This window comes from Anabrus simplex, chromosome 1 (assembly GCF_040414725.1).
Source record: "Anabrus simplex isolate iqAnaSimp1 chromosome 1, ASM4041472v1, whole genome shotgun sequence".
Lineage (NCBI taxonomy): Eukaryota > Metazoa > Arthropoda > Insecta > Orthoptera > Tettigoniidae > Anabrus > Anabrus simplex.
The window spans coordinates 639,026,025-639,050,460 of record NC_090265.1 but is presented as its reverse complement, the minus strand read 5'-3'; the positions used below and the strand labels follow the sequence as shown (position 1 = coordinate 639,050,460).

The 24,436-nt window shown below is 42.8% G+C and overlaps 1 protein-coding gene across 1 annotated transcript; it reads left to right on the top strand.

Moving 5' to 3' along the window:
• Positions 1–1,626: 1,626 nt before the first annotated feature.
• On the top strand, positions 1,627–23,204 carry LOC136884326 (uncharacterized). The gene is made up of 3 exons (XM_067156464.2): positions 1,627–1,860; positions 21,218–21,538; positions 22,593–23,204. Exons 1-3 carry the CDS (start codon positions 1,627–1,629, stop codon positions 23,202–23,204), a joined length of 1,167 nt encoding a protein of 388 aa, XP_067012565.2.
• Positions 23,205–24,436: the final 1,232 nt, after the last annotated feature.

The window sequence follows — 24,436 nt, the reverse complement described above, 5'->3', positions numbered from 1 at the left end:
GTCATGGATATGGTGGACACGAAGGTGGAGACGGTGGTCATGGATATGGTGGACACGGAGGTGGAGACGGTGGTCATGGATACGGTGGACACGGTGGTGGAGAAGGCGGTCATGGATATGGTGGACACGGAGGTGGAGACGGAGGTCATGGATATGGTGGACATGGAGGTAGTGGTGGAGGCGGCGGTTATGGACATTATGGTCACGGAGGTGGTGGTGATGGCGGTCATGGTCACTGGGGCGGTGGTGGTGGCGGTCACGGATATGATCACCACTAGAAGACAGATAACGGAAGCGAAAACTGAAGTGTTTACGGAACATAACTCACTGAAGTTGTCGAACAGATTTCAGCATGGTAAATTACTGCTGCTGGAAAAGGCTCAAGGAACAGACAACATAGAGATACCAACGTTTTTGAAGACATGGATTAACCGAACAACATCTGCCATGGAGTGGAGTTTTTATGTCGCCTTAAATGTCTGCTCGATATAATATTTGTAATTGTTAATATTTTGTTATTGTTATTATTATTATTTGTTGTTTCTTGTATTAAATGATACTTACGCTTTCATAGTTAAGCCTTATATTATTTCGTGTTCAACTTCAATTGGCTAATTTACTAATATATGAACGACCTAGTTCACAAAACTTATAATACCAATTGCAAAAGAAAATCACGGTGAACACATTAACTATTTCTTCCTTTGCGCCTTCACTCCATCGTTCCTTTGTCTTCCTGGATCGCTCTTCGAGACCACGCAAACTGGATTTACCTAGTGATTCCAAATAGTTCTAACAAGGGAATAGTTTGGGTTGGACCGGAGCGATGAAATGAAACTTGGTTAAATGATTATTTGATTGATGATCGATTTTGCTTAGCCCGTGTGGGCCAACCCACACAATTCCATTGTGCGAGAGAGAGAGATTAGTGCATGATTAGAGTTTTTGAACTGTTCTAATAATTGTTTGACATCTTGATAGAACTTGGAGTGGACTGTAAAACAGTGGAAATTATCATGCAAACTTAAACACATTCAAAAGCAAAATTTATGGGAGATCTAACCAAAGAGATTTTAATTAAAATTGGCGTCAGACGGGTGATGGACTGTCCCCAGTCTCTTCAATTGCGTATTAGAAGAAGTTCATCCGAGAATGGAAAAAGGAATTAGCCGGAAAAGAGTTACTGAACAAAGTTCACATTGGAGGCTCAAAAAACTGCGTGGGAGTCAATTGCCTTGCCTTCCCCGTGACCTGGCAATCCTGTCAAGAAACACAGACAGCGACGGAACAAATAAACATGCTGAAAAAGCAGCCAGAGAATACTGGACTCCAAATTTCTTTCGAGAAAGCAAAGTACATAACCAATATCCAATCATCACGTCAACACCTAACAAATGAGTACAGTAAAATAGAAAGAGTATACAGTTTCAGATATCTTGGTGAGATAGTGCAGATGAAAACTAGTGAGAAGGAAGTTAACAACAGCAGGACAGAGATAAGATTGCCACAGCTATTCGTAGGATGCATGTCCTGTACAAGAAAAAGGCAATCTCTAGGAAAGCTAAACTCGGGCACTATAACACAGTGATCAAACCCGAGTGTCTATACACAAGTGAATGCCTCAGAATGACAGGAAAGAATGGGCTGAGAAAAGCAGAGAAGTATGAGCGCAAGATAATGGGTCCTAAGAGAACAGAAATGACAGGAAGAGAAGAGCTATATAGGGATAATGAACGGCTGATGGAGTCAATAAGGAAAGGACGACTGAAGTTCTACAGGATGGATGAAACCCGACTAACGAGGCAGATTTCTAATGTGTTGGACAACAGGTCTAACGTCTCGGATAAATGGTTCAAGGAAGTAAGGAAGGAGTATCAATCAATCAATCAATCAATCAATCAATCAATCAATCAATCAATCAATCAATCAATCAATCAATCAATCAATCAATCAATCAATCAATCAATCAATCAATCAATCAATCAATCAATCAATCAATCAATCAATCAATCAATCAATCAATCAATACTGATCTGCATTTAGGGCAGTCGCCCAGGTGGCAGATTCCCTATCTGTAGTTTTCCTAGCCTTTTCCTAAATGATTTCAAAGAAATTGGAAATTTATTGAACGTCTCCCTTGGTAAGTTATTCCAATCCCTAAGTCCCCTTCCTATAAATGAATATTTGCCCCTATTTGTCCTCTTGAATTCCAACTTTATCTTCACATTGTGATCTTTTCTACTTTTATAAACGCCACTCAAACTTATTCGTCTAGTAATGTCATTCCACGCCATCTCTCCGCTGACAGCTCGGATCCTACCACTTAGTCGAGCAGCTCTTCTTCTTTCTCTCAATTCCTCCCAACCCAAACTTTGCAACATTTTTTTAAGGCTACTCTTTTGTCGGAAATCACCCAGAACAAATCGAGCTGCTTTTCTTTGGATTTTTTCCAGTTCTTGAATCAGGTAATCCTGGTAAATGAAATGTCGTATGGCTTTTAGTGCCGGGATATCCTAGGACGGGTTCGGCTCGCCAGGTGCAGGTCTTTCTATTCGACGCCCGTAGGCGACCTGCGAGTCGTGATGAGGATGAAATGATGATGAAGACAACACATACACCCAGCCCCCGTGCCATTGGAATTAACCAATTAAGGTTAAAATCCCCGACCCGGCCGGGAATCGAACCCGGGACCCTCTGAACCGAAGGCCAGTACGCTGACCGTTCAGCGAACGAGTCGGACAGGTAATCCTGGTGGGGGTCCCATACACTGGAACCATACTCTAGTTGGGGTCTTACCAGAGACTTATATGCACTCTCCTTTACATCCTTACTACAACCCCTAAACACGCTCATAACCATGTGCAGAGATCTGTACCCTTTATTTACAATCCCATTTATGTGATTTATCCCAATGAAGATCTTTCCTTATATTAACACCTAGATACTTACAATGATCCCCAAAAGGAACTTTCACCCCATCAACGCAGTAATTAAAACTGAGAGGACTCCAAGAACATGGGACTGAATCAGGATATCATCTCTAACACATCAGTGATCAACAACTTTTAAGGGCTTCCACGATGAGGTGGTGGTGATTATTGTTTTAAGAGGAAGTACAACTAGGCAACCATTCTCTATGTAACACTAATCAGAGTGAAATAATGGAAGGGGTCCGACACTTCGAAAAATGAAGATATCGGCCAAAAGAAGACAAGGGCCACGAAGGGCATGAAAATGAAAGACTCCCTAGCCCTCGCAAACCTAATAGCTTCGGGGTCTGAAAAGAACAAGAGTTGACCAAGGGAGGTCGGATAGGATAGATAAAAGTGAGGAGCCCGGCACAAGTAAGTGGAAGCAATGCCAGGACTCAGCTAAGGGCCAAGGGACGCCAACCCACGCTCCAAGGTTCAGAGCCCCTGGGGCCCCTTTTAGTCGCCTCTTACGACAGGCAGGGAATACCGTGGGTGTTATTCTACCGCCCCCACCTACGATGAGCAAAAGCAGAACAGCGCTGGACAGTAGCGAGAAGACAAGCGGCCAGAGAAAGATTGCAACGTTTTTGGGCTGCAAATGAAAAAAAGCGCTTTCAGAAATGCCTTATAGTTCCTTGAAGTGGTCTCTAATGGCCCTAAATGAAAATAATAATAATAATAATAATAATAATAATAATAATAATAATAATAATCGTGTGGCCTCAGCTACCGTATGCAGACATTTCAATTTGACGCCATCTGGCTGTCTGCTCGTCAATTTCGACGTTCCGTTTTACTCTAGGCCCACTAGATGGCAGACCGAGTAAACCGAAACTCTCTTGGGCGTCTATGGCTGAGATTTAATGAATTTTGTCGGGTAAACACCAAATGTGTCACCAGAGATCTTTTACATGCCGACATCGTACGACATGGAGTGTCTAATGGACTTTTTCCGCCCTTCAAAAATCAGACTACCTCTGCCGGGTTTGAACCCGCTATCTTGGTATCCGGAGGCCGACACTCTACCAACTAATAATAATAATAATAATAATAATAATAATAATAATAATAATAATAATAATAATAATGGCTATTCTTTCTAAAGACAGACAAGAAGCAGTTCAGGCCCTTGAAAAACTTCATGAAACTGCAGCTAAGACTTTGCTCGGAAAAAACTCAGTAGTCAATACATGGAAGGATCCGCTCGTTATCTAGACGGAAAACTTTTAAAGACTATATTCGGCAAAATTAGGTGAATAAGTTCAGGTACTTAGGAGAAGTAATTCAGCCATCAGGCTTGAATCGTGAAGCAAATTATAAGAGCATCTCAAAATTGCAGAAGGCCTCACCTGGAACAGATATAACAAAATATCAATATCCAGGAACACAAAATTAAGACAACACTGTTATCAAACCTGAAGCACTAGTACGCCTCGGAAGCCTTGATCATTGGAGGCAGATCACTTAAAGACATAGAAAAACAAGAGAGGAAAATACTGAAGAGAATCTTTGGTCCGGTCTACTCAGAAGGAATCTGGATGAAAGGGAAGTCTCGGGAGCTTTATCAGCTTGCTGGGCCACATTCTCATAATGAACAATGAGAGGCTCACCACCTTGCTCTGTCAATGAAAGTCAAGGACAACTGCCTTAGTGAAACAGAAAATGACCTTCAGGAAATTGGCATCCCACAGGAGATTATTCAAAATAGACTCCAATTCAAAAAAGCAGAGAAAATGAATGCCAGGACCAATAAATCATGGACTGAAGAACGGAGGAAAATGTTCAGTGCCCAAAGGAAGAGTTTTTGGGAGAAGAAAAAAATCAACACAAGCTAAATAAATTCTATTACGCTCCACAGTTGGACATAACGCTGTAAAAAAGGCTCTACGTCCACTAATTACTTCTACGGTTTCCGGAGACGCCAAGTTGCCGGAATTTAGTCCCACAGGAGTTCTTTTACGTGCTGGTAAATCGACCAACACGGGGCTGATGTATTTGAGCACCAGACTGAGCCATGATCGAACCTGCCAAGTTGGGGTCAGAAGGCCAGCGTCTTCACAGTCTGAGCCACTCAGCCCGGCTTCAAACTGTTCTTTTAATGATGATTATGATGGCGTACGGTAAGTGTGAAAACCTGTGTCGGTACGCAGCCTAATCTTGTCGAGTAACATCAAAAGCCAGATCCGTGGTGTAGGCGTAGCGTGCCTGCCTATTACTCGGAGGCGGTGGCTTCAAGACCCGGCCAGGTCAGAAATTTTTACCTGAATGTGGATTCGAGTTCTACTCAGAGCTATCCGACGCTGAGATAGAAGCCCTAGTCTTGAAAGCCAAGTGACGCCGTCAGAATTCACCGCGCCCTTCTAGCGTCTCTGCATAGTTTGCAAGTTTTCCGGCTGAGCAGCAGTCGCTTGGCAGGCCAACGGCAACTAGGACAGTTGCGCCATGGAATTTCGTGTTTTGTTTTGGCCTGCTCGAGTCTTAACGTACCCATCCGTCGTCATTCCGTATGAACACTGCGGCAATGTTTATTTGTACTCCTCTCCTACTTTGTCGGCCAACATTCTGGGTGTGACATTTTTCTACCCACGGGACTCAGCTAAGTAAACATGGTGTCGAACTAAGAAGGTTTGACGCCTTAACGAACATCACCACCAGGCCGGCTGAGTTCGGACAAGCGAATCGTTTCGTTTGGAAGTGCTTGACTGCAAATGAACTTTGTAGAATGATCAGATAAAACAGACGTCATCACGTAGTTGCTCTAGGGAGCCGGTGTTACTTGCTCCGTTCGGGACGGATGTTTGTCACGTGACAAGAGAGCAGCAGTCAGGCGGGTTGCATTCCGTGGCCGTACTGTACTTGCGCCACTGGCCTTCAGTACATACTACGTCATGAACTTCCCCTACTTGCTCGCTAAGCTGCTCTCGTTTCTCGAGAGCGGGGAGCAAACTAGCTCCGAAGGCATTTCGCTCTCGATTGACGATGGCTGAGATAAAACATCTCAGCATGAATGCACACCTATCGTTCTTACATAGGTTGTCCAGAGCCAGACAACAGGAATCCGGCAGTCAGTATTGCCAGGTCCTCCGAAATTTTGGGAAGATCTTCCTATTTTTAAAAAGATTACAGGAAATACGAAATTAGGTGGAATACTTCGGAATTATCTTATGTCCTCACTTCATAGATACAATTAATCAGGAGGTAGTATCATCCAAAGTGCTTGAACGAAATATATGTATCGAGGGAGTTAGCCGTGCGGTTAGGCTTCATTATGATTAGGCAGAGATTCAGAAACCAGGTGCTGGATTGCAAAACTTTCCCAGGAGCAGACGAGGACTCTGACCACAACTTGTTGGTCATGAAATGCCATCTGAAGTTGAAGAAATTGAAGAAAGGAAAGAATGCAAAAAGATGGGATCTAGACAAGTTGAAAGAAAAGAGTGTGAAGTATTGTTTCAAGGAACATGTTGCACAAGGACTACATGAAAAGGCTGAAGAAAACACTATAGAGGAGGAGTGGAGAGTCATGAAAAATGAAGTCAGTAGGGCTGCTGAAGAAATGTTAGGAAGGAAGAAAAGATCAACTAAGAATCAGTGGATAACTCAGGAGATATTAGACCTGATTGATGAACGACGAAAATACAAGAATGCTAGAAATGAAGAGGGCAGAAAAGAATACAGGCGATTAAAGAATCAAGTGGATAGAAAATGCAAAGTAGCTACGGAAGAATGGCTGAAGGAGAAGTGCAAGGATGTCGAAGGCTGTATGGTCTTGGGAAAGGTAGATGCTGCATAGAAGAAAATCAAGGAAATCTTTGGAGAAAGGAAATCTAGGTGTATGAATATTAAGAGCTCAGATGGAAAGCCACTTCTAGGGAAAGAAGACAAAACAGAAAGATGGCAGGAGCATATCCAACAGTTGTATCAAGGTAAAGATGTAGATAATTTGGTTCTGGAACATGAAGAGGCTGTTGATGCTGATGAAATGGGAGACCCAATTTTGAGGTCAGAGTTTGACAAAGCTGTGAGTGACCTAAATAGGAACAAGGCACCTGGAATTGATGACATTCCCTCTGAATTACCGACTGCCTTAGGAGAAACCAGCATGGCACGGTTATTCCATTTAGTGTGCAAGATGTATAAGACAGGAGAAGTACCATCCGATTTTCGGCAGAATGTTGTTATACCTATTCCCAAGAAAGCCGGTGCTTACAGGTGTGAAAACTACCGCACTATTAGTTTAGTATCTCATGCCTGCAAAATTTTAACACGTATTATTTACAGAAGAATGGAAAAACAAGTTGAAGCTGAGTTGGGAGAAGATCAATTTGGCTTCAGAAGAAATGTAGGAACACGTCTGATCTTAGAGGATCGAATCAAGAAGGACAAGCCCACGTACATGGCATTCGTAGATCTAGAAAAGGCATTCGATAATGTTGATTGGACAAAGCTATTTATGATTCTGAAGATGGCTGGGATCAGATACCGAGAACGAAGAATTATCTACAATCTGTATAAAAATCAGTCTGCAGTGATAAGAATCGAGGGCTTTGAAAAAGAAGCAGCAATTCAGAAAGGAGTGAGGCAAGGCTGCAGTTTGTCCCCTCTCCTTTTCAATGTTTACATAGAACAGGCAGTAAAGGAAATCAAAGAGAAATTTGGAAAGGGAATCACAGTCCAAGGAGAGGAAATTAAAACCTTGAGATTTGTCGATGATATTGTTATTTTATCTGAGACTGCAGAAGATCTCGAGAAGTTGCTGAATGGTATGGATGAATTCTTGGGTAAGGAGTACAAGATGAAAATAAATAAGTCCAAAACAAAAGTAATGGAGTGCAGTCGAACGAAGGCAGGTGATGTAGGAAATATTAGATTAGGAAATGAAGCCTTAAAGGAAGTAGATGAATATTGTTACTTGGGTAGTAAAATAACTAACGATGGCAGAAGTAAGGAGGACATAAAATGCAGACTAGCACAAGCAAGGAAGAGCTTTCTTAAGAAAAGAAATTTGCTCACTTCAAACATTGATATAGGAATTAGAAAGATGTTTTTGAAGACTTTCGTGTGGGAACGTGGCATTGTATGGAAGTGAAACATGGACGATAACTAGCTCAGAAAGAAAGAGAATAGAAGCTTTTGAAATGTGGTGTTACAGAAGAATGCTGAAGGTGAGATGGATAGATCGAATCACGAATGAAGAGATACTGAATCGAATTGGTGAGAAAAGATCGATTTGGCTAAATTTGACGAGAAGAAGAGATAGAATGATAGGACACATCTTAAGACACCCAGGACTTGTTCAGTTGGTTTTTGAAGGAAGTGTAGGTGGTAAGAACGGTAGGGGTAGACCAAGGTATGAATATGACAAGCAGATTAGAGCAGATGTAGGATGCAATAGTTACGTAGAAATGAAAAGGTTAGCACAGGATAGAGTGGCATGGAGAGCTGCATCAAACCAGTCTATCGACTGATGACTCAAACAACAACATGTTTAATTTTCCTTCAACAGTTAATCGGTTTTAAAAGAAGTTGGGATACAATATGAATGATATATTGCTTGATAACGGGTAATTAACGTGCCAGTGGAACGAGATTGTCATATGTGGGTGGCCCTAAATGTCAGCTGTCCGAACTAGATATCAGTACAAGAACGATCATGCTATTCTAAGAGTATTCTCGAAAATCTACATTTTTCGAACTTGGAGCAGAGTTTCTACGTCCAATAAAGAACGACATACCAAGACCGGGAGGGCAAGGAAGAAATATAGATTGATAACAGAAAAATTATGAAAGTTTGAATGGTGATTGTGTGACCATTATGTCTGGCCATTTTGCCTCTGAGTTTCCCAGACTGTCGGAGATAAAATCAAAGTTATAAAACACTATTACACATACCGAACAACAGGCAGCTATGTACAAGTGTTTTATAAATTAGTATCTTGAGTTCGACAAACTGGAAAACATATTTACTGCTGGCTCCAGTAACCGTCACTGACGAGACAATCTCTTATGAGCATGATTACATTTCTGTCCACCCTCTAATATTGTCCCCACCGGGCGAGTAGGCCGTGCGGTTAGGGCCGCGCAGCTGTGAGCTTGCATCCGGGAGATAGTGGGTTCGAACCCCACTGTCGACAGCCCTGAAGATGGTTTTCCATCGTTTCCTATTTTCACACCAAGCTGTACCTTAAATTAAGACCACGGCCACTTCCTTCCCGCTCTTAGGCCCTTAGGCCTCTCCCATCCCATCGTCGCCATAAGACCTGAGTCGGCGCGACGTAAAGCCAATTGTAAAAAAAAAAAAAAAAAAATCTTCCCATTATTCTGAGGCATGCAGGTGAATATGCCTCTGCCTGTCAGCGGTTTGTCGTGACGTACTCGCTCCCTTGCTCTCTGTGGCCCTTATTTTTTGACATAAGCATACCTTAGAAATCATTTCGCTGCCTTTGGCGAGTGACGTCTATCACATTTTGATCATGTATGATTCATTGTAGATGTTTCCACGGTAGATATATGATTCGGGTGAGATGGAATTTCGCAAGCTTGGTTCCCAGTAAACGCCTTTCATTCAGGCATGTGAGATTGTCATTCTGTAATAACGTAACAACATTAACGTCATCTATTGGCAGTAGAGCGATATTCAACATACTGTATGTGTGTTTTGTGCATTTAAGTTGCTGCGTCGTAGACATAGTCTCCATTTATTCGCATTATAATGACTGATTTAATGAGTGAATTACAATCTGGTGATAATTTATCGGGAGGTCATGTTAATTATCTATTTCACAATAATGTATCCAGGAAACAAATTTTAGGCCGCAAAGTACTTTCTTTTTTTCATTGAAAGTCTGGACTTCACTTAGCCGGTTATACGTCCACACGTAGGCTACATATAATAATTAGCGGAAATATCTCAAAATCTCACGATTTCACGCAGTGAATATGTGCTCGTCAAAATGGCTTCAACATAAAATTTATAAATACTTAATATTTACAACTGTTTAATCACTAACACTTTGTTACCAAAACAGCAGGATTTCATATGCCCCCGAGAGCGCAAGTTGGTGACCACGAAGCCCTTAGCTGAGTCCTGACATTGCTTTTACTAACTTGTGCCAGCTCCTTACTTTCATCTATACTATCCGACCTCCCTTGATCAACTCTTGTTCTTTTCCGACCCCGACGGTATTAGATCATTCGAGGCCTAGGGATTTTTTCATTTTCATGCCCTCCGTAGCCCTTGCCTTTCTCTGGCCGATACCTTCATTTTCGAAGTGATGGGCCCCTTCCATTACTTCCCTTTGATTAGTGTTAATACATATGGTTGCCCAGTTGTACTTCCTCTTAAAACAATGACCACCACCACCACCACCACCACCACCACCACCACCACCACCACCACAATGTCATATCAAGGCTGTTACCTACTCCTGCAGAAAATTTTAGCACCGTATAGATCGTTAGCCTAACATGACTGTGCAGTAAATACCACCGCTTTAGCCACAAAACATGACTGTGCAGTAAATACCACCGCTTTAGCCACAAAAGTCATCTTCGGCAGCACTTCACGAGGGAGACCAAAACGAGGAGATAAAAGTAAAAGTGACAAAGTTAGAAAAAAATATGCAGTTTACAGAGAAACTATTGAAACTAGAACGATACGTTTGGAGAGAGATGAACGGAGTAAAGGTAAGTCAGAGGAAAGAGAGAGTAATATCCTAATTTTGCATATACTTATACACCTCACATGAGGATAGGACAATGCAAGCATAATTCTCCATTACGCTTTTTCAGCATTATATCAGCTACTGGAAACTGATCTTTCTTGGCGGAGAATTCCGAGAGTGCCTGCCAGCTATTCCTCACAGAACAGCTGTTGTCAATTCAACACTACAGCCCAGAATGAATACCTTTAAACTAAACAAACTGTATAAGACCTGTAGACTTAATTTCACTAGGTCAAAGTGACATTATCTAGATTCTATATAACCGGATTTCAAAAGATTTTGTACGGTATTTATTTAGTCCTTTTCATCCAAATGAGAGTTCAGTTTTTTACGTAGCAATTTTGTGCTCAACAAACGAACAAGTGAATGTCACAACCAACAGGTTGTGAAATGTCACAACCAACAGGTTGTGACGTACCCACTCTGCCCACAGATGTGTGACAAAATTATGACGTGGCAGGTCCCCTTAATATTAATGTAAATAAATAATATATCATTGTTTCTCAATAAACAATATCCCATGGGCACCAACCTTCAAGCTTATGGCTTGAAAACGATAGTTGGTAATGAATAATAATAATAATAATAATAATAATAATAATAATAATAATAATAATAATACGTAATGAGACTCAAAAAACTTCCAGGGGTGGGGTGACGGAACACTAACCATTAAGTACACTAACTTGGAATTTAAGGATCATTAATAATAATTTCAGAAAATACAAATTAAAACAGCTATTTATTAAGATGAAAAACGTGACGTAACGGCGTATTAACGAAATCTGAACTTACAGAAGCAAAAGAAAAATTGAATGAATTAAACTCTAAGAACATGAATTGTAACGCGTAGACTTGCAGTAATTTATGCTATTAGCTCACCATTTGTAGACTCTGTTATGTAGAAGCTGATGATTGATGGATCTCTCGTACATGCGTTGTCATCTCCAGTTGTGGGTTCCAGTCCTACTTCTGCATCGTGCATAATACACTAGTTGTATTATGGCTTTCCTGCCTTTAACACTTCCTACTGTACTCCTTACATAAAGTCGTAATGAGTCCTAATTTTAAAAGCAAAACCACCATGGGTTATGTTCATGGAGATAATACACTTGTATTCTTCCGTATTACGGAACAGTAGCGTAACTAACTTCATAACAAAATATCTCCTGCCCTGTACCAGTCAAAACCGGTCTCCCGTTGACTTTACCTCTCGTCATTGAGATAACAGGTCCCAATGAGAGTAACTTTTGAGTAGTACACTACTCAGATGCGAAGTGAACTAAGTTAAGATCTTCTCCGATGTGCAGATGTAGAATCGTCGTAAGAGTGTCCTTCCAAGAGTGTCTGAATCTTCTCCAGCCCTTGTCATTGATGTATATTGCCTACAAAATCTCCCTCCATCAACCACATCACATGGTCCAGTAAGATTTGAGGTATTATCCCTTCTCCTATTTATTGCTGTGAATCCATCATGTTGCTTCATTACGTCCATTCACATGGGTTGAACTTTCCCGCGGAAACGAAGCGTCAGGTAGCGAACTTCGAAAAGTAGGCGTTAATAATGTTGTAACTGTCTCCTCAGATTATGGAAGGGGTACGGTCTCTCGTAAGCTTGATGACTTACATTTCCTGGTAATGGGCTGAAATTAGCCAGCTGACTCCGGTCACCTCACTACGGCTATTGGAAAATTTACATCAAGCTATTAATACGAATGATGCTGAAATACTTTACACAATAAGTTGTTCGTTCAGAATACGTTATAGCCGCGATATGAATGATTAAAAGCCTATATATATATGTCAGTGATTAAATATATACATCTTATCAATTAATTACACAGTTTAATAATTTAATACATGTCGTGATGTCCCAAACATCACAAGGTCCTGAATGGTTTGGTAGATAACCATATAACATACATTAGTATTTGCTCCGTAGAGTGAAATGGCGTCAATTAAGTTAATAAAGTCTGTTTATTCAACGGAATAAGATTGACTCAACTGAAGCTAGATAAAATTAACGTTCATGCAGAAATTCTGGCGGGCTCTTCAATCCAAAAACAGATTTAGTACTTGCTAGCCCCAATATGCCGTTCGTTCTTAAACGGAGGCAATTCCCTCGGAATGTAGCCTTCTCTGTCGCAATGAATAAGTCAGAAGGATGAACTTTATATAAATATGGTCTAGATATCTCCACTCCGGTGTTTAGTCACGGGCAGCTTTATGCAGCTTTCTGAAGAGTACGAAGTACAACTTCCCTTCCCACATTCTTTGGGATCGGAGACTACGCATGAGGGACACAATGAAAACCAGGCTGTGCAATAACTCTTAGGATTTTTCTCGGCATGGTTTCCTTGTTGATATAGGCCGATGACCACGCGGCTTTTCATCTTCACATAAAAGCCACCATCATAGCCAGTTAGCATGATTCAACAATATCTCCGCGTTAGACACGCTCGGCTTTGATACTGTCTAGGGAATACAAGTCTAAGTTCATGAATCTCTAATCATAGTGGGAGCGGTAAGACTGTATAAGACATAAATGATCGGAAATTGTATTCTCTACAAATTATGTTATGTAGTATTTATCGACAGGACCATTAATCAAATAGATATTTGAGAATTACATTTAAGGCCTTCCCCTAAACTACAATTTCACCCATCGTGAATAAAATTATAGTGCCTTATTGTCCGACTTTTTGGCTGAATGGTCAGCGTACTGGCCTTCGTTTCAGAGGGTCCCGGGTTCGATTACCGACCGGGTCGTGGATTTAATCGCTTCTGATTAATTCTTCTGGCTCGGGGACAGGGTGTGTTTGTCCGTCCCAACACTATCCTCATCATATTCAGACAACATACCACACTACCAACCACCACAGAAACACGCAATAGTGATTACATTCCTCCGTATAGGGTTGGCGCCAGGAAGGGCGTAAAACAGGGCCAAATCCACATGTGCGACGCAGTTTGCACCCGCGATTCAACAGGTGTGGGAAAAAAGTGGTGGAAAAAGAATAACAAGAAGAAGAAGACTGTAGTGCCTTTGCATACCGATTTTTCATTCAGTTCTGTTCAGCTATTTTCTCGTGATGCGCATGCAGACATACACGACGTAAAAATAAAATATTACATTTCATCTTCACTGTAGACATGACCAATACAGAAGTACCATCCTTTCCTTTTAAATTCTGAGCAATGTACCGGCAAAATCCTTATTATCTATATGTAGATGCAGACTCTGAAAAGCATGGCTTCAACTTTGTCAAATATAATTTTAAGTAACATTACCAACAGCGTATTATTATATATTTATAAACAGCGAAGAAGGAGCCTATTACCCAAGCGCAATCAAGGATGCCGCCCAGGACAAAGAATCGCGCTGTAGAAATGGAGGAGAACGTTCCCTGGCGTTCCGAAGCTTGTACGCACGTCTCACGGCTTGCTAGCGCTGCCTCCACAACGCAGAATTCACTCACAGCCGTGCAGCGACCATTGCCAGGAAGATGACGCCGCGCCCGTATCAGAAAGAAGACGGCGGCCCACCAGAAGAACGCCACCCGGCCGCAACCTATGACTGTAACCAGAGAGGCAGTCGAACGGGAGATAAACTAGGAGAACACCCTGAGAGGAAGCGGCAATTAGATGAGATCGAAATATCCTCCTTGGCAGCCGTTGCAGTATTTCCGCTGTGTTAGGTGGGGACACCGATGGGTAACCTGTAGGCTACGGGTACGATGTAACCGCTGTGTTGGTAACCATCACCACCATCATCTCCACCACAAAGCTTGCTCAGCACCTACGGAGGCGCCGGTGTGCGTCAATTGTGCAGGATGCCACCCGGCTTCTCATCTCAGTTGCCCCGTTTACGGAGCCGTGGTGCGGTCAGATAGGATGGAAGGCCGCCGTCAACAGCCCATCCCATGCAATAGGTCCCCACCTAGAAGCTAGCCAGCTAACTATTATGAACTGTGACAGAGTAACACCCAGCTAGAAGTGGTCTGATCTGAACAACTAACTGTGACTCACTCACGTAACATCCTGATCTGATTCTATATGCGGGTCGGGGATTTCCCTTTGAATGATGCAGTCAAGTGAGAGTTTTGTGTTCAAGTGAGAGTTTTTTAAATTTCCATAAGAGGGGAGAGACCGGGCGAGTTGGCCGTGGCTGTGAGCTTGCATCCGGGATATAGTGGGTTCGAATCCCACTGTAGGCAGCCCTGAAGATGGTTTCCGTGGTTTCCCATTTTCACACCAAGCTGTACCTTAATTACGGCCACGGCCACTTCCTTCCAACTCCTAGGCCTTTTCTATCCCATCGTCACCATAAGACATATCTGTGTCGGTGCGACGTAAAACCACTAGCAAAAAAGAGGGGAGAGATTACGTAATTCCAGACTAAAATGAATGCGGGGATGTACCTAACGAGTGATGTTATCGATAAAACGTCATGCAATGAGACGAGGAAAGAGATTTTCAGCACAAATATATTATGATCCACTAATCATTATTATCCATTTTCCTTAAATTTGTATTGGAAGAAATTTCGGTATATTTTTTGTTTTCTTCGGGTTTTCTGGTGTGTTGAAAAAATTTGGGAGTTCTCCTGAAATTTCGGGAGACCTGGCAACACTGCACCAGTGTCTAGAAGCACTGATCTCCAGAATAATTACCACCTTGGAATTAACTTGTGCGTGTTACACCATTCCATCACTAACAACCTGGATCATCGAGCCCACGTCCTTTTCTGCGCTATATTACAAAATGCCCCTATGAGAATTTTTCCTGGCCCTTGCTACTTCATTCCAGCACTATATTCTACCCATCACTAGGCTATATCTGCCTAGCAACATGCTGAACATGGGAAGAGGCTGATACGTGCAGAGAATCACTTCTTCCAGGCCTCCCTGGTGTCTCTTTTTCTCATTAGAATTAACAGCGTGGTCGAGTGACTAAGGTAGGAGACAACTTTCCTTACATAAGATATTTATTAAAAATCGTTGACTTGGATTCAAGCTTATATTAAACGGAATGTGTCCACTGACTCGTAATAAATACCATACACTAACGAATCGCCATCTTTAAGTACTATGTTAGTCGCTAAAGGATGGATCTATTACCTCTAAATTATTTCCAGCTAATGCTTAAGCTGCATGCCAAACCTTTAAAACCTTCGTTCAAAATTACAGATTTACTTCGATTTTTAAATTTCGAATGTGTTGATCTCTCTCGAGCCAATGCATTGCTTTTCTTCGTGTCATGCGTGGTGTTACGTCGAAGGCCCATGTATTTAAAGCAAAATAGTCCAGCTTACGTATCTTAGATTTTTTGTGACTGCTGAAGATTCTGGCAACCATGCAAGTTTATCGTGATTATTAATAATTTTGGAACTGTGGCCTTAAAACATCCATTGCCGTTTGGAAAATGTGTTTGCAAATAGCGGTCTCCTTTGTGCTATATTTCTTAGTTTTGATTCTTGTCTTACTAACTCTGGTACCGAGTGAGTAGGTAGACCGTGCAGTTAGGGACGCTTAGCTGTGAGCTTGCATTGGGAGATGATGGGTTCGAAACCCCGAATATGGTTTTCTGTGGGATCCCGTTTTCGTACTAGGAAAATGCTGTAACTAACTTAATTACGGCCAGGGCCGCTACCTTCTCAATCTTAGTTAGCCCTTTCCCATCCTTACATCGACGAAATCCTCCGAAGTGTTGGTGCGAAATAATAATAATAATAATAATAATAATAATAATAATAATAATAATAATAATAATAATAATAATAATAATAATAATAATAATAATAATAAATATTTGCTTTACGTCCCACTAACTACTTTCACGGTTTTCGGAGACACCGAGGTGCCGGAACTTAGTCCCGCAGGAGTTTATTTATGTGTCAGTAAATCTACCGACGAGCCAGACCCGTGGTGTAGGGGTAGCGTGCCTGTCTCTTTCCCGGAGGCTCCGGGTTCGATTCCCAGCCAGGTCAGGGATTTTTACCTGGATCTGAGGGCTGGTTCGAGATCCACTCAGCCTACGTGATTAGAATTGAGGAGCTATCTGACGGCGAGACAGCAGCCCCGGTCTAGAAAGCCAAGAATAACGGCCGAGAGTATTCGTTGTGCTGACCACACGACACCTCGTAATCTGCAGGCTTTCGGGCTGAGCAGTGGTCGCTTGGTAGGCCAAGACCCTTCAGGGTTGTAATGCCATGCTGACGGGCGGGGGGGGGGGGGGATAAATCTACCGACACGAAGCTGACGTATTTGAGCGCCTTCAAATACCACCGGACTGAGCCAGGATCCAACCGGCCAAGTTGGGGTGAGAAGGTCAGCGCCTCAACCGCCCGAGCCACTCAGCCTAGCTCGCAGTTTATATGTCTGTCTGCCTAGAGGTCAATAACAACACAATACCATTCGCTATAATAAAATAAACCTCTTTTAGAGATGATTGCTGATAGCTAGCTGTATAGGCCTGTTTTCTCACAGTAACTAACAACTCGGGTCCGTTCTCAAATGTGTGGTACCGCACTGTTGATATCTACCAAAACACGTTAGTACAACACGTCTAACTTCTGGACTCTAATCATTCCACAAATGATAAATGTACGCCAGCGCTGTAGTCTCAAAATTCTTAGAGGGTGTACTTTAAGTCAGGGCATGACAAATCCCGGATGCCAGCCCATCCTAGCGTTTAAAAAGTAGTGGATTACAGCTAGTTACAACAAACTGCCTTCAATGAATCAGACATCTCGAAGACACTTTTTGATGACAAAGAAGAAATGCATATATTAATGCACTAGTTTGAAAATCGTAATTTGCTTACACAGTAGTTATCTGATGGACGTACTTCCAGCTGTTTATTAAAAAGTAACCCAAAGTGCCGCTTTTCATTTGCGATGACAGTTTTTATTGGAACAAACTCTTGAATTGGTGTATGTTGCAGTCAGGTGGGTTTGCAGCCACGTCTTCATGTATTTCTCAGACTTACATCTGTCAGCTGGCGAGGCATTTGATGTACGAACACAAGGCTGGAGCCGGACAGTGGTGACCTTAAATAAGTCATGGCTGATAATGTTATACATCAAGCTGAACTTTCGATGTTCACGATTACGAGCGTAGTTAGAGAGTTAAAACTCACTGACAAAACGGCAAAATTAAAATCACAACCGTCATGAGAAATGCATATTTTCTTACTACTAAATCTTAATAATTTATACCATTATGTATTAAGAAAGCCGCCTCTGTGGTGTACTGGTTAGTGTGATTAGCTGCCGACCCCGGAGGCCCGGGTTCGATTACCGGCTCTGCCACGAAATTTGAAAACTGGTACGAGGGCTGAAACGGGGTCCACTCAGCCTCGGGAGGTCAACTGAGTAGAGGGGGGTTCGATTCCCTCCTCAGCCATCCTCGAAGTAGTTTTCCGTGGTTTCCTACTTCTCCAGGCAAATGCCGGGATGGTATCTAACTTAAGGATACGGCCGCTTCCTTCCCTCTTCCTTGTCTATCCTTTCCAATCTTCCCATCCCCAAACAAGGCCCTGTCCAGCAAAGCAGGTGAGGCCGCCTGGGCGAGGTACTGGTAATTCTCCCCAGTTGTATTCCCCGACCCAAAGTCTCACGCTCCAGGACACTGCCCTTGTGGCGATAGCGGTGGGATCCCTCGCTGAGTCAGAGGGAAAAACCAACCCTGGAGGGTAAACAAATTGAGAAGAAGAAGAAGAAGAGAAATAAGAATAGGGTAAACAAATTGAGAAGAAGAAGAAGAGGAATAAGAATAAAAAGAATAAGATATATTAAGAAGTAAAGTAAAATATTTTTCTTCAAATTTCTCTGTGTTGAGTCTGAACAGATTCAGGCGAATCCGTCTTGACGTGTGCTTTAAGTCAAAGGTCCCAGATGCTGTTGATAAGATTGCTCTAGAAAGTTGTCTCACAGAACAGTGGAGAGACCGTACCGAATGTCATAGACAGGACACGGTAATCAAAAGTCCCACTGGTGATCTCACAAACACGTACAGCAGCGACAACGTTTCTACTCTGCACTTAACGTGTGTAATTCAATCTGTTATATTCTTTATGAACTGTTGAGAATTGATCCCAGTATAAATAGCGCCGTCTCTGAAGGCTTTGTCGACAGTCATCCGACACAGTCCACAGCGACAAGTATGGCTTCAGTGAAGGTAATTTAGAACTCTAGGCTAGTTCTAGGCCTTAGTTTCAAATTAATCCTTATCAATCTGATTACATAAGGAGTATTTATTCTCCTGAAAAAGTATGGTTTATTGCTTAACGCTAAGATTTTTATACTAATCAGTACTAAATACAAAAGAGCCTCCATGGCGCAGGCGGTAGCCGGTTCCGTGGTTCAAATCCCAGTCACTCCATGTGAGATTTGTGCTGGACAAAGCGGAGGCGGGACAGGTTTTTCTCCGGGTACTCTGGTTTTCACTGTCATATTCCATTCCAGCAACACTCTCCAATATCATTTCATTTCATCTGTCATTCAATAATCATTGCCCCGGGAGTGCAACAGGCTTCGGCAGCCGGCATAATTCACATCCTCGCCGCTAGATGGGGGCTTCGTTCATTTCATTTCTGACCCGGTCGAATGACTGGAAACAGGCTGTGGATTTTCATTTCAGTACTAAATACAGTACTTTAGCGCAATGGCGTTGAGTCCTGAAGGCTCCGGGTTCGATTTCCGACCAGGCTTGAAATTTTAGCCACGTCCGGCGAATTCCTCATAAACATGATTATGAATACATATCTCCACACAGGATCGGTGTAAGGAAGGGAATCCGTCCGTAAAACTGGATTTAATTACCTTTAATCGTCACTCCACATAATTGGCAGAAGACCAGGAAAGAAAGAGCCGTGTTCATTCTTTATCTTAAACGCCCGTAACCAGCTTTCTTTCTCTGCACACGAATTGTTCTTCCAAGATTCCATTCTGATCTCAGCAATGAACTTGACACGGGTAAACACAATCAAAATTCTTGTATGTTGCACTTCGATATAGTGTGACTGTATCGGTACTATGAATATTTATTATGAATGTAAATGGGAAGAATTCATGCTTCCAGCTTCTTTGTCCATACGGGAGCTAAGTTGCATGATATTGCGCAACATCCCCGACTCTAGATTCTCAAGTGTTTCGTAGCTATAGGCCGGCCATGCACGTTGCGGCGTACCGGAGAGGTTTACGTTTACCTGTACAGTTGACATGAGCAGTAAACCTGTACAGGCAACGATCTCATACACGGTACGGTTTGCCCATCAGTTGACCGCTCGGATTCCTTCAACTTTGTCAATAATTTTGTATAACAAGCGTCATATCTCAGTGCACGATTATGATACTCCGTGCTCTTCACATGCCACAGACAAGGTTCAGATTTGTACAACTCGATAAACTCCTCTAAAACTTGAGTTCGCTTACTGTTTGACATGTTTCGTATAGTATTATATCAAAACAAAACAAAAAATCACCGGCAACCAAAAATAAATTACAAAAGAAAACAAACCGAGGGATTTTGTAAAAACAAATAAACAGAACGCAAGACCCTCTTCCTACGCTTGTCCTGATTCAACTGAGCTGAAACCTGTGCAGGTCTTGGGTGAATCACACAGACGTGCACTTATGATCAACTGCGCAGGTAACGAAATTGTTTTTCGATTCTTCCTGGCTCGCCTGTACAGGTCTGGGCACCTGTGCAGGTTCATCGAATGCAGGTGCCACCCACGCTCCGGTTTACCTGCGCAGGTCAACTGTACAGGTAAACCTCTCCGGTACGCCGCAACGTGTATGGCCGGCCTAAGGAACCCCCGAAGTGAGAGAGCACGACGAGGAAGAAAAATATATCTAGTTACCTCCGCCCCTAAAACAAATGCCGGATTACAGTGGAACCAACGCGAGAAAGAGATTTTAGAAGCATATTTGGTTAAACGTCGCGGACTGTCTGTGGCCCTGAGAGGCCAGTGCTCATATCTCGGAACGGAGGAGGTGCGGTTGACCTCGCACTGTCGTAAAAGAGGGCATTTGTTATCTCATGAGTTCGGATTACTTTTTACAATCCAGATGAGGTGACATTTGTCACTAGACAGAAAAGGTGACTGTCGATCTCTGTGACGCGTGGTCCGATGTGCTCATGACCCGTTAGGAGTAAATAACGTTGTCAGATGGTCCCATGAGCTATGGGGGTTGATGGGAAAGGTCTCAATAGATCTCTCCAGAATTTCAGACTGCATAACACATCATTCCAAGTAATTGCTGAACTGAGGAAAACCGAACACGCCAATTTGAATGATAAAAATGGTTCTGTCCACTTCTGGATGTTCTTTAAAACCGTTAATAATTAAACTGGAAACACAATGATTTTTCCCGTCCCAAATGAAATTTTTCGGGATACTCCATTGAAAACCGGAATTATCCTGGGAAAACCAGATCGAATGTGATCCTTATTCATTATGCATTCGACAAGTTCACTCTCATCAATATAACTGTCATGTTAATTCTTTCCCTAGATACATGCGCTGGTTGCGCTGCTTGCAACAGCATATCTTAGCGTTAATGCTGGAGGTCATGGAGGAGGAGGAGGTGGTGGCGGTCATGGCGGCGGCGGAGGTGGCGGCCATGCACATTCTTTCGCCTATTTCCATGGCCCAGTAGAAGGTGATGCTCAGGAGGTCCACGTTTCTGATGGCCATGGCGGTGGAGGTGGAGGACATGGAGGCCATGGCGGCGGAGGCGGAGGACATGGAGGCTATGGAGGTCATGGTGGGCATGGAGGTCACGGAGGACATGGAGGTCATGGTGGAGGCGGTCACGGATACACTGACTACGTGGTAAGTTCCACTTTAAAAGTGTAATTCTGTTTAGTCTTGATATTTAATGGTAGCAGTGTTCTAAAACGCGCGTTTTTTTTCAGCTCCTTGGCTGAGTGGTCAGCATATTAGCCTTCGGTTCGGAGGGCTCCAGGTTCGGTACCCGTTAAGGATCGCATAATTTAACCGCGAGCTAGAGCACGGAGGCTGAATGCTTGTGTTAGTCGACACATCTCTTCATTTACGTAACACACACAACAATAGCATTCACCACAGAAAAACGCAATAATGAATACTTCCCTCCATAAAGGATTGGCATCAGGAAAGGTATCCAACCATAAAACTGGGCTAAATTTCGAAAAAGTCCCAGAAAAAGAAAAATAAATAGTTTGTACCGATCTCGATAGCTGCAGTCGTTTAATTGCGGCCAGTATCCAGGATTTGGGTGATAGTGGGGTCGAACCCCACTACCGGCAGCCCTGAAGATGGTTTTCCGCGGTTTCCCATTTTCACACCAGGCAAATGTAAAGCGAATTTAACAAACCATTCCCACCTGTTAACTTTGTTGTTGAAAATATTACTCCAAAACAGTCTGTGAAACGGGTAAAACACGAAAGCAAATAATTCTGCTACACGTGTTCTGGAAAAGTAACATCAAGCATACTGATCAGGTAATTATTGAGCAAGTATTCCCAATATTTGACGCAGAAGAATTATAAAGGTTCTTAACTAATTATTTGTGGACGGAATACCAAATGATGAAAAAACATTCTTTTGAGAATTTTGAACTGAACGGGAGCTAATAATAGTAGATTCATTCAGATGTTGGAATTTACAGTATGGAAATTTTTTCTCCATGTATAACTTCGAGCTGACACAGAGAGGTCTTATCGCGACAATGGGGTAGGATAATTAGACTGGGCATTAAGCAACCGTGGAATTTATTATAAAGAAACCAGCAACTGACAATTTTTACTTTATTTCATTGAGTTTGTTGTGTTTATTGTAAACTTCCATGCTTGGAAGCAGTGTGGTTCTTGCGCCGGGATCTTAAATTTCATTCTATGTTTTCTAGGCCTATCCGAGGTACGCTTTCGCGTATGGAGTAACTGACCACCACACCGGCGACAAGCACGGCCAGAAGGAGTCTCGTGATGGACATCATGTCGTGGGCGAATACACGCTGAAGGAACCTGGTGGTAATGTGAGGACCGTCAAGTACCACGCTGACAACAAGGGAGGCTTCATCGCTCACGTCACCAACAGCGGTGGTAACGACCACTCTGGAGGTACCTATGGCGGTCATGGACACGGTGGTCACGGAGGTGGTGGTGGAGGCGGTGGCCATGGATATGGTGGACACGGAGGCAGTGGTGGAGGCGGCGGTCATGGGTATGGTGGACACGGAGGCAGTGGTGGAGGCGGCGGTCATGGGTACGGTGGACACGGAGGCAGTGGTGGAGGCGGCGGCCATGGATATGGTGGCCACGGAGGCAGTGGTGGAGGCGGCGGTCACGGATATGGTGGACACGGAGGATACGGTCATGGATATGGTGGACACGGAGGTGGTGGCGGAGGATACGGCCATGGATATGGTGGACACGGAGGTAGTGGCGGAGGCGGCGGTCATGGATATGGTGGACACGGAGGTGGTGGGGGAGGCGGTCACGGGCATGATTACCACTAGAAGACTGATAACGAAGCCAAAAACGGAAGTGTTTACCGAACATAACCCCCTGAAGTCGTTACAAAATTCAACATGGTATTCTACTGCTGCTCAAAAGGGCTCAATGATCAGATAACAGTGACTTTAACCTTATTTCGGGGCATGATTTAACCGAACATCTGCCATGCAGTGAAAGCTTTCTGGCGCCTTAATTTATCTGGTAAATATTATATGTGAAATTGTTAGTATTTTGTTATTGTTTTTTCTTGTATTAAATGTTACTTGCGCTTTCATAATTTAGTCTCATATTATTTGGTGTTTCAATCCCACAATATATTTCTTCTTGTTGTTGTTCTTCTTCTTCTACCGCCTTTTTCCACACTTGTGGGTTTACGGGTGCGAACTGTGTCGAACATGTGGATCTGGTCCTGTTTTGCGTCCGGATGCCCTTCCTGACGCCACCATCAGCTGATTGTTCCGAGTCGTCAAGCTATTTTTCAGCTACCGTAGATTTTACGGCTAAATGATCATTATCAAGGGATGTATCCCACAATATATGACTGATTTACTAATATAAGAACGGCCTAGTTCACAAAACTAAGTACAAATTGAAAATGAAGTACAGGTGAAAAAAATAAATTCAACAGAATAACACGCTAATCGTCCTTCACGCATTCACTTCATTTTTCCTTCGTCTTCTTACATCAAAATTTAAGAAACGAGATTTCCACTTCCGGAGGTGCATATGGCCCTGAGGTTCACTCAGCCTAAACCAAAAATGAGTACTAGGTTAATTCCTGGGGGCAAAGGCGGCCGGGAGTAGAGCTAACCACTCTACCCCATCACGTGCCGCGGTTAACAATGGTGGGAGCCTTTACCTTCCACTCCAAGGGCCTTCATGGCCTGTACGGAGGTGACTTTGCTTTGCTTTGATTTGATTTGCTTCTTACATCACTCTGCGTGACTATGCTAACTGGATTTTCCAAATGAGTTCGAAAGTGATCTGACAATGGAATCGTTTTGTTTGGATCAGAGTGATTTCAATGGAACTTGATGGGGTGAATACTTTAGACGTCAGAATACCGATGCACGCCTCCAGTTCTTACACAGGTTATCCGCAGCTAGACAACGTGCATGATTCTGAACAGGAATCCGGCAGTTTCTCGTTTGTACCAATAAAAACGATTATATTAATAGCATGTATGTTTATATATAAATCATACTGAATGTTACTTTAGCTTCCATTTTGAACG

Excerpts from the sequence above, each read along its gene's own strand:
- LOC136884326 (XM_067156464.2), top strand. The coding sequence starts at position 1,627 with ATGACAGGAAAGAATGGGCTGAGAAAAGCAGAGAAGTATGAGCGCAAG. Across the intron at positions 1,861-21,217 it reads CGGATAAATGGTTCAAGGAA|ATACATGCGCTGGTTGCGCT; the intron begins GTAAGGAAGGAG and ends TTCTTTCCCTAG. Across the intron at positions 21,539-22,592 it reads ACGGATACACTGACTACGTG|GCCTATCCGAGGTACGCTTT; the intron begins GTAAGTTCCACT and ends TATGTTTTCTAG.